At 34.9% G+C, this 11,120-nt stretch overlaps 1 protein-coding gene across 1 annotated transcript; it reads right to left on the bottom strand.

Annotated features, from left to right (window-relative positions):
• Positions 1-4,077: 4,077 nt before the first annotated feature.
• LOC115957130 lies at positions 4,078-9,209 on the bottom strand. The gene is made up of 3 exons (XM_031075356.1): positions 8,522-9,209; positions 4,722-5,348; positions 4,078-4,512 (listed from the first exon to the last, which is right to left on the bottom strand). The coding sequence occupies exons 1-3, from the start codon at positions 9,140-9,142 to the stop codon at positions 4,423-4,425; spliced, it is 1,338 nt and encodes a 445-aa protein (XP_030931216.1). The 5' UTR covers positions 9,143-9,209; the 3' UTR covers positions 4,078-4,422.
• Positions 9,210-11,120: the final 1,911 nt, after the last annotated feature.

Below are 11,120 nucleotides of genomic sequence, written 5' to 3'. Positions count from 1 at the left end.
ATAGCCTGAACCTTTTTTTTGGCATCTGGTCCAAGGATCGAGGTATGACTATACTAGGTCTAAACACTCGGTTTATGTTAGTTTCCTTAGAGCTGGGGATCCGAGGACCGCGCGGGATTTCCATTCCGTCTAGGACTTAGGCCATTTTCTAGTGACTAGTTTCCCCATAGGTTTGAGTCCGAGGACCATGCAATACCTTGGTTCTGTCCAAAACTTATAGTTTTTCTTTAAAGTAGTTGGTTTCCCCATAGGTTTGAGTCCGAGGTCCATGCAATACATTGGTTCTATCAAAAACTTATAGTTTTTTTTTAAAGTAGTTGGTTTCCCCATAGGTTCGAGTCCGAGGACCATGCAATACTTTGGTTCTGTCCAAAACTTGTAGTTTTTCTTTAAAGTAGTTGGTTTCCCTATAGGTTTGAGTCCGAGGACCATGCAATACCTTGGTTCTGTCCAAAACTTATATTTTCTTTAAGTAGTTGGTTTCCCCATAGGTTTAAGTCTGAGAACCATGCAAGATCTTGGTTCTGTCCAAAACTTAGATTTTCTCAAAGTAGTTGGTTTCCCCATAGGTTTGAGTCTGAGAACCATACAAGACCTTGGTTTTGTCCAAAAGTTATAGTTTTTCTTAAAGTAGTTGGTTTCCCCATAAGTTTGAGTCTGAGGACCATACAAGATCTTGGTTCCGTCCAAAACTTATAGTTTTTCTTAAAGTAATTGGTTTCCCTATAGGTTTAAGTCCGAGGATCATACAATACCTTAGTTCTATCCAAAACTTATAGGAATTCGGTGAATCGGGCTACTGGGCCCGCAAGGATTAGCCCCTTGACAAAGGTGTGTGGGGCATAAACTTGATGTTGGAAGCCCCTAGAACTGCCTGCGCCACTGGCACTTCAAAGTGCAGTCTTGAGTGGGAGCTGAGTTAGGACGACAACCCCACGCTGCTGGAAATGATGGAAGAGCTTTCGCAGACCCTTGTTGGACAGGAGATTGATCCTACCATGACTAACCGCCACCTGTGCCAACGCAATAGCCTTCCCATAGATGGCGCTAATTGTAAGGAATCGATTTGTAACGACCCCAAATTGGATTATTGGGTTCGAACATTAAAGGCCCAAACAATAAATTTGTAGAGAGTGGGCTAAAAGGCTAAACCTTGGTTATTGGATAGTGGTCAGTCATGGTGTTCGAGATGATTGTACAGGGGTGAACTATGCTTGCCCAAGAAGATTTTTCTCCTCAGCACGGCCTGGGTGATTTTGGTTTTTAGCCCTAGCCCCCAGCCCTCAGCCCCCCCCCCCCCACTCTTATGGATTGCTTCCTTCTCCTTTTATACTAGCCTTTACCCTCTCTCCAACGTCCACGTATAGGTTTAGCTTTCTAGAGCTGATACTTGTCCTATCAGCCCATACCCAAAGTGGTTGGGGGTGGTTGTAAAGCTGAAAAGTATTGCTCTGTCAGGTACAAAGTACTTAATTGCAGTAATGACAGCCTTTCCCTTGTCCCTTGTCGCCACACTGCTCAGGGGTCCTTTCCCCATTAATGCGGAGGTGTCTAGCTTTTCCTTGAACCGCTCCTATACCATACTCGCCTTTTTTTTTTCTAGGAGCAACGTAGGATGCCGAGAACAGAATCGTCCTTGGCTATATCTTTAGGCCATTTCGACTTCCGTTACATGTCCTCGGCAACATCTACCCTAGGCGTGGGCCTTGAGTCCTAATGCAAAGTGGGCCAGGATCATAAGTTCTTTGGCCCCACACTAATAATACCACTATTGTGAAATTTTAAAGTACTCGCAAATGTACAAACTGTACCAAAATATAGTTTAACAAAAATGAGGTCGAATCCACAGGGACTTGAATGAACATAGGAAAATTAATCAAATCTTAACCAAACTAATCCTTATCTAGTTTAATAAAAATTGGTTGTTTGCAATTAAATATACTAAGCAAATAATTAAACTAAGCAAATATATAATATAAAGCAGTAAAGAAATGTAAACAATTTAGAGAAATGAATTAAGGTTTTGGAATCCGCCTTATTAATTTATATCAGCATATATCTATGATCATTAATTTTTTCTAACCACTGCATGATAATCTAGAAATCAATCTTGCTACCATGTAAAATATTATCATTAAAACTTCTATTTAAATATCTAAAGTATATTCTTCTTCGCTTCTTAAGTATAAAATCAAATCATCAATTGTATCTGTTAACAAACAAATAACAAGAGATATCCAATTTTATAATCAAGAAATATTAAACCAAACATTCAATTAATTAAGATAAATCATAAATCATGAGAAAAACATGATTGAACTCATATCTAGAATCTCATCTTAGTCAATTGATATGAAGTAAGAACAATTTAAATCATTAAAGAACAAATATTGTGGGAAAAATCACATCACATAAATAATACTGATAATCCTTAACAAGGTTTCATCCTTAACGTCAATTATAAATTTAGCTACTCATAATAATTGAAATAAAACACTAGAATAAAATACTATACATTAAACTAGACAAATAAAATAAAACTAACAGTCATGGAGGAAAACCAAAGAGGTAGCCGTGCTCTCTATGTTCTACCCCCAGCCCTAGCACTAGCCTTAGCCTCCCCTAAATTTTGCCCTAAAGAGCCTTTAAATAGGTTAAGGAAGCTTATTACAAGTTGAATTCCCGTTTGGAAAAAATCTCAGATATTTAGGTTTCACTTAACCGACGATTTTGGCTTATTTAACGTCAGAATTTATACTTTTGGTAAACTATAAAGTTGTAGCTCTTTAAGTTAACTTTCAACTTGAATCATCTCGATTGGATGTCTGAGCCGAAAGTTATGCCAAAAATACTAACTGATGTGCAAGCTGGAATCCTAATCCGAATTGGATTTAGATTTGGTGCAAATTTCTTTTGATTCCTTGTTCCAATTGGACTTAAATTTAATTTTTTTTGGCCTTCTTTAACTTCATCATGGATCTTGTCAAAGTAAAGTCCATTAGCTTTCTTTTTTGTACAAATTCACTTATTTAATTTCATTCTCCTACAAAAGACAAATTCACGCAATAAAATTCTATCAAGTACAAAATTGATTATTCAGCATTATTCCAAAACCAAATATATAATGCATGAATTAATTCAAAATAAGTATGATAATAATTTCTAACAATGATATAAATATGCGAAATTAAGCTATTATCAATACACATCAACCACCACTCAACATGTTTTTGGATGTTACTTATTGGTAATCATGACAATGGATTGGGTTTGATGAATTTTTTTACCCAACTTGGCCCTAATAATAGGAGTTTGGGATTTTTCAAATGGGTTTTGAGGTGAGTTTGGACTTTGAGTACCAATTTGTGATGTTGATAGTAACTCACTTCATCCTTTTTTTTTTCTTTGCTTAAGTATTTAAACTTTAAACTGCCCATTTAAAATGATGTCTTCTGTGCCTGCAAAGGAAAGAGGCCATCCACCTTTTTCTATCTCTTCCTTCGTACGCTTATTAATTTTGGCATAATTTTTAAAAAAATATATATTAATATATTCTTTTTATTTTTGCGTTTTTGGGGGCAGTTATTCATTTTTATCAAACTGAAATCATTTTCTTTTAATCAGGACACACATTGTCTTTAGGGTTGAAAGTGTTTTATGTTCAACCTTAAGAGAAGAGAATCCCCTTGTCTCTTATTCTCCAAAATACCCTTAAAATAAACAAACAAACCTTGAGTTTCAGGAAAGGTTTGTTATGTTGGCACTTAGGCAAGAATAAAATAAGACAAAATATGCATCCTTCACGTTTAAATTTTCATAGCCATTGCAAGTATACTGGTCATGTTGAGGCCATGGGTCATGTTGGTGTTACCTCAAATAAGTTTACCTCTCTAGTCATGCTCAAGATCAAACTGGGGAGGTTATCATAACTTGGTGATACCAAGCAATACCTAGAGATTTTTTTTTTTTTTTTTCTAAAATAAAATTCAAGAGTTAGAAGCGGGAAGATTTGAACCATGGGTCTCCTCATTAAAAGTCAGGAAATATCGGTTGAGCTACAAGATGGCCATAAATAATTAATAGAGACTTACATAGTACATACTTACATCTATCCGTAGATAATTAGTAATAAAAACTTACACATACTTGATTACATTTATCCGCAGATAATAAATAGTAGAATCTTACACATACTAATTAACATCTATCCGCAGATAATTAATAGAAACTTACACACACTTACATCTCATCTCTTGAAACTGAGAAGAGCAAGCATGTTTCCCTGAACATTGCCATACCAGTTTTGACTAACATTTACTATATATAATATATTTGAAACAACAACACTTCTTGGCAATCGATCCCACAGCTAGAATTGGTGCACTTAAATATTAAAAATTCCCTTCTACCTCATGTTGGCAATTAATTAACTTCCTCTTTCACAATCGGGAGGAAGACATCAGTGAGAATACTACTCTTTGTTAGCAGAGAAGCTTTGAGCAATTTCACAACCTAGCAACAAACAGATAGAAGGATCAAAATAGGCAATAATAAGAATTAGCATTTGTAAAGCCACAATTAGTACCCTGATCACCCCAAGTTTAAAATTATTTAGCAATATGTTTTTTTTCACTACAATGAAGGTACATAAAGTAAAAGAAGAAATAAATAAAATTCTAGTCATGCATACATATATAGAAAGTGACTAACACATTACACACCTCTTCCATGCCCAAATCGACCACTTTCTCCTCAAGAGCTCCTATATCCTTGACATTGAGCTTGTTAAGCAGTGTGGTAAGAGAAGTTGTGGAAAATGGTTTCACCGCCAGATCATCCATCACCATGTATGTTACCTTTTCTTTCACATAATCTCCAACAGTACTGGAGTAGGGATCGTTTGCGCATGGTGGGCCTATATATTTTGACTCGCTGCGTATATAACTCGAGCATTTCGAACAGAATGCGTTGCTGTCATAAGACACGCTTTCGCAGTGGCACCTATACAATTTCCTGGATGATTCAACGTTTGGCAAATGGAGAGGGAGTCCAGTATCAGCAGAGAAATATGCTCTGGGTTTTAAGAGAGAGTCCTTCGTCACGTTTGGTCGAAGGTAACTAGTACTCAAATTTTCAATGCTGTCGTAAATGTTTCCCAAGCTGCCCACCATTTCTTGATTGAGAAGCGGAATGAAAGTTCCGGCGGGCAGGGCAAGAATGTAAAAGAGGAAGTCCACAAAATCCTTGCCTGCTTCGGCATAAAGCACTCTGCGGCCTTCTGTGTCTATCATAAGTTTCAAGTTCACTTTGGACGTTACAGCTGCCATGGACAATGAAGCTTGGTTTCTCTAGACTAAAGTTTTTCTCTTCTTTTTTTTTTTGGACAAGTGATCGATTTACATTCATCATGATCATCTGGACAGTTTATACACTTGTTGCTTAGATGACCATGCTTAGAACTTAAGAAATCCCGAAAAGCCTATGGCTTTCCTATATGAAATGACGGTTCATTGTCGGCCACAGATCACTTTACACATGCATTCAAGATTGTAACTAATCTATTTTATTTGCTTTTCCTTGTTTTGTAACAAAGAATATTAACCCTTTATAACCTTTCTTAGTCAAAAGGCAAAGAAAGCATGCAATAATCTACGAGAAAGCTTCGTCCTATGTTTACACTTTTAATTAGACAAGTAATATAGAGGACTTTTGCAAACTTCTGAAACTTTTTTTATTCTCTCTTTTGGTAAAGAAAAAAATTGATCAGCAACTTTTTTTTTTTTTTTAATCTTTATTGCTGGGTATGTTATCAGCACCTATCCTTTGGTAAGCTTTCTTAAGCCTTAAGGTATGAAAAGCCTTCTCTAAATGATCTAAAACGGTCTGCTTCTTAATTCTTTTAGTTAGAGCTGGTAGTCAAGGCCAATCTCCTTGCATTATTTTAGTTAATGCTCGAGTTAACTAAATTCACTTTCCCCCTAGCTAACTTCAGTTGATTATTCACCAAATTATGTACAATGACATGATTACTCTTTGGGGAATATATATATATATATATATAATGTCTATGCAACATGTACTTAAGTTGGAAAAAGTTTATGATCACATAATTTTTCACAACTATGACGTAACAAAGTGTGATTAAAAAAGAAAAATTATGGATCTATATGTAAGTGATAGTTAATTCATAATCTGCCACATTAGAATTGTAGCAAAAAAATTGTGAAATAATTTGTGATCCTAAAACCACTCTTATATATATGGTGAAAATTTACTAATAATGATGATTTATATTATAATACAATTGAAAAAAAAAATTATGTATAAATTTTTTCTATATATTAAGATATCTTACGTAACAATGGTATACAATGCTTCTCATATGAAATGGTACATAAACTCAAATAAATAAATAAATAAATATATATATATATATATATATATATATATATAGATAGATAGATAGATAGATATAACCATGTAAGTATATGTTAACCTAATATATTTATAAATTTAGCTATTACATGCACATGTCAAGCGTAAATAATCCATCAAAGCATGAACTACTTATAATCCATCAAGACATCAGCCTTTTTCTTTTTCTTTTTCTTTTTTTAATTAAAAAACAAAGGGATCGCAAACGTAATCACCCATTTAGTCTCATTCATTTAATAAAGACTACCAAATGCTTATTCATCCGGTCATCCCCCATCACTCCATTAGGTCTATAAGACTTTTACATATTGCTGACACACTCGGCTTCGTAGCTACACGCCTACACTGCACCTATCTCTTTTTCTGTCAAGCTGTCCTCCAAAGCCAAGCTAAACTTATCTCCTTCTTTCCGTCAAGCTAACCCCAAATCCAAAGAAAGCGCACACAACAACAACCAAAAAAAAAAACCTACAAAATAAAAGTGGTATAGCGGGGCTTGCAAAACATCGCTATAGATCCTGAAAATGTCGCTATCAATAGTGAAAAGCTATGGATATAGGAAGTTATGCTCCAAGAACTGAACAACCTTATCAGTGCTAAACCCTCCCTCTAATCAATTCAACATCATCAAATGCACCGACATGCTGAAAGAACCTTTTTAGCCCCATTTATCTGTCACTTCTTTTTAAGAAAAAATATATATATTGTTAGGCTTGTGATTTCTTTTTCTTCTTGAAATTGAAGCTTGGTTGTACGTGCAAATGAGTTTGTTAGTTATTTTGAGAAGTATAATGTGGATGAAGAACATTGTTATTGTGATACCTCAAAAGGCTCAAATTGTGTAGATTAGATATTGGTTGGATTTTTTGAGTGTGTATTGTGTAAACATATGCTAAGTCTCACATCGAATATTTACTAAATCAATCTTAGATTTATAAGTGGTTAATTACAAGGAATCCAAATTACAACATTACTAAGTGTAGATGTGGCAAGGGCTCCTCATCAAGTCATTGCGAATGAGATCAAAGCCAACTATCTTTGCTGGGATGTTGGGACAAATATCATTGCAAATGAGATCCAGAAGTTTGCAATCCTAAGATAGTACTATATAGATCGCGATTTTAATAACCCAGCTCATTACTCATTAGAATGAACATGGAGATATCAAGTATATTAGATGGCAATCAACAAATCTTACATACTTTAATTCATCTCATTTCCATATAACATAATGTAGCTTAACCAAACTCCCAAAAGAGAGAGAGAGAGAGAGAGAGAGAGAGAGAGAAGGGCAAACCCCTTTACATATTGCCACACCAGATGTAACTAACATTAAAACATATTAGCAACAAAAAAACAAACATATTTCGGCGATCCCACAGAATAGTTCACTTGGAAATTCAAACAACACAATAAGATGCAGTAGTCAGAAGTGCCATCCTTTTGCTTCTGCATTCTCTTGGCAATTGCCTTACTGTTTTAACATCGGGAGGAAGACATCAGTGAGGACACTCTTGGACAGTAATGAAGCCTTGAGCAATTTCACACCCTAACAATAATCAGAAAAAGTAGTGGAATGGTTATTACAAGAATGAAGTAAAAATGGCTTTTTTACAAGACTAAGTTAAGGATAGAATTTTTATAATATTTTTCACAATTATTAATGTGACTGAGTAGAGCTTGTTTTTTTTTTTTTTTTTTTTTAAATCAAGAAAAAAGTCCATGCAAATCCTTTATGTGATATTCTATCTATGAGCATCCCACAACAGTTGTTATCTTCTCTTTGTGAAAACTTAGACTATAACAAAAGAACAATACATATCTAGAGGGAACAAATTAAACCCATCTCAATCACTCATAGTAACCAAGGAAAGATGGGGAATCAATAAATAAATAAAAATGGGATGACCCTCAGGTTCTAGCAACTAACATCCTCACAACAGTTTTTATTTTGCGTCTCACCAAATCATGATTTAGGAATTTAGGACTCGTGTAGCTAGCTACAAATTAATGGTTATAGTACCCTCAGTTTAACGAGCTTATTTTGCAGTAAAAGATCGAATGACTGACATACATAATAACATACCTCATCCATGCCCAAATCCACCATTTTCTCCTCAAGAGTTCCCATATCCTTGACATTAAACTTGTCAAGAAGACTGATAATAGAAACTGTAGACAATGGTTTCACCGCCAGATCATCCATCACCATGTACATAACCGCCTCTTCCACGCACCCTCCCCCAGTCACATCACTACTGTAGAAGTAGGGATCGTTTACCCTTGGTTTGCCTCGATGACTAAACTCCTCGATGTAATACGCTTTCTGGCAAGAACAACGTTTGCTGTCGTCGTCGAACAGGTTGCGGCAACAACTAGTGCCATACAATTTCCTGGGTACTGTTGATGTTACGTTTGGCAATTCGAGAAGCCCTCCTCCAGTACCACTAGAGATGTATACTTTGGGCGTCAACAGAGAGTCTTTCACGTTTGGTTTTAGGTAAACACTGCTTATGTTTTCAATGCTGTCGTAAATGTTTCCCAAGCCGCCCACCATTTCTTGATTCAGAAGCGGGACGAAAGTCCCGATCGGCAGTGCCAGAATGTTAAAGAGGAAATCCACGAATTCCTTGCCTGCTTCAGCGTAAACCACTCTGCGCCTCTCTGTGTCAATCACAAGTTTCAAACTCACTTTGTTCACTGCCATGGACTCTATCTAGCTAGCTTTGTTTTTTTTTTTTTTAAGGAAGTTTTTGAGACAAGCGATATACCATGCGTGCATTACTGTGATTCTCTGGACAGTTTATGTACTCGTTGCCTGGATGACCATACTTAGAACTTAAGAAATCCTCATGAGCACCCCTTTTTGGCTTTTTCCCAATGCAACATTGCAATACATGTTCATTTGTCGGCCACAAATTGAGGACTCGGAAAGTTCTGATTGTAAAATAATCTCTTGGGTTTGCCTTTTCTCTTCTTTTGTTAAAAAGAATTTAATCCGTACAATATACATAATCTTTACTGCCTTTCTTAGTCAACAAAGCTTTACCTATTATACACTTTTTAATTAGCCAATCAATTCTCAAACCTCGTTGCTTTTTCCTTCTTCATAAAGAATCAGCACGTATCCTTTAACTTCCTTAGGAGTAAGGGCTTAGGCTATCAACAAGCTCTCTCTGTTTGGCTTTTCTTAATTATCCGATTAGTCTAAATGGATATATATATTAATTGGGTATTTTGTCATTTCGGAGTTTTGGGTAGGTATTTGTGATAATTCACAATTTAAAAAAAAGGCATTAAATTTTTTTAAATTCAGGTGCTTTTATTTATTTATTTATTTATTTTTAAATGAAACCCCAATTCTAAAAGGCATAATCAATTAGGATCTCTAGTTATATATATATATATATATATATAATGAATTATCTCCTACATATGTCTAAAACAACTTTAATTCGGTAATATTTTTTTTTGAGGTTTTAATTATTTGTAAAGGTTAAATGCAAAGGATCCATGCGAATTGGATCATTATCAAACACATTCCATGTGTTATTTGTGGTATCAAAATAGGATAATTGACCATTATTTTGGACTTTCGTCACTTTTATTGGACAGAATTGATCCAAATAAAATTTTAATAAAAAAATCAGTTTCAAGAAATGGTTGTTATAATATTGGCAATCAGGAAAGAATAGGTAGTATACCCAGTTGTGATAAATTGTTTCTACTACTTTAGCAGTGATCACCAGAAATGAGAATGGTTAAATCCCCAAAGCTTGAGCCAAAAGCTCTTTGCTATGTGTTCCTATGATAGCGCAGAGGTAGCTACTGTTGTGTGGACGTACACTTCAAGCGGCTAGAGAGATGAATTTTCAAATTATTATTAAGGAGATGCAAAGATTTGTTTTGATGCTCAAAATTGTGTAACAGAGGATGGTTGCCGGTTTGTATCTATTTAACTTAGGGTGGTTTTGTATACAGTAATAAATGATATAATAGAATAACTATTTTTAAGGAGTAATTATTAGATTGTTTGGTTGTGCTTTTATTACACAGAAAATATCTACTCCTTTTGAACTGTTATTCTTTAAAATGAAGAATAATTATTCCTTATTAAAAGTCTTATAATAGCTATTCATTAACCTATGCAATAACCTATACATGTATTCTAATACAATTATGAAAGACACAGGTATCAACTACACCATTTCTTTTTTTTTTTTTTTTTTTTTTTTTTTTTTTTTTTTTTTTTTTTGGAGGGGGGAAAATCCTGAAATGCATTAAAATAACCCTGCTAAATTAGTCTGTAAAATAGTCATAACGTGTGATGGAACATCCTCCATCCACACAGAAAAATATGAAATGTCTATCGCATATCTAGCCAGATTATGAGCAACACTATTACAATCTCTCGAGAGTATAGTAATTGAAAAAAATTATTTGAGTAGATCTTTGCATATTCAATCCATGGGCCTATAGAGGACAATTTAGTATCATATTCAGATAGTGCTTTGATAAACTCCAGCAAGTCGCCTTCCAGTATTGCTTTGTTAATGCCAATATCAGCAGCAAAAGACAGAGCCATAGCAGCAGCTAATGCTTCAACTTTAGAGCTGTTGTAGGCTTGCCGCAACTTCTTTGAGCAAGACGCAATTACGAAGCCTAAATTGTCTCTAATTACCACG

Source organism: Quercus lobata, chromosome 8, assembly GCF_001633185.2.
Source record: "Quercus lobata isolate SW786 chromosome 8, ValleyOak3.0 Primary Assembly, whole genome shotgun sequence".
Taxonomy (NCBI): domain Eukaryota; kingdom Viridiplantae; phylum Streptophyta; class Magnoliopsida; order Fagales; family Fagaceae; genus Quercus; species Quercus lobata.
Note: the sequence above shows the minus strand (reverse complement) of the source record. Positions and strands in the feature narration are given on the sequence as shown.

Coding starts and splice junctions, on each gene's coding strand:
- LOC115957130 (XM_031075356.1), bottom strand. CDS start 9,142: ATGGCAGTGAACAAAGTGAGTTTGAAACTTGTGATTGACACAGAGAGG. Junction 5,349..8,521: donor TGGATTTGGGCATGGATGAG/GTATGTTATTAT, acceptor ACTTTAGTCTAG/AGAAACCAAGCTTCATTGTC. Junction 4,513..4,721: donor TCGATTTGGGCATGGAAGAG/GTGTGTAATGTG, acceptor GTTTGTTGCTAG/GTTGTGAAATTGCTCAAAGC.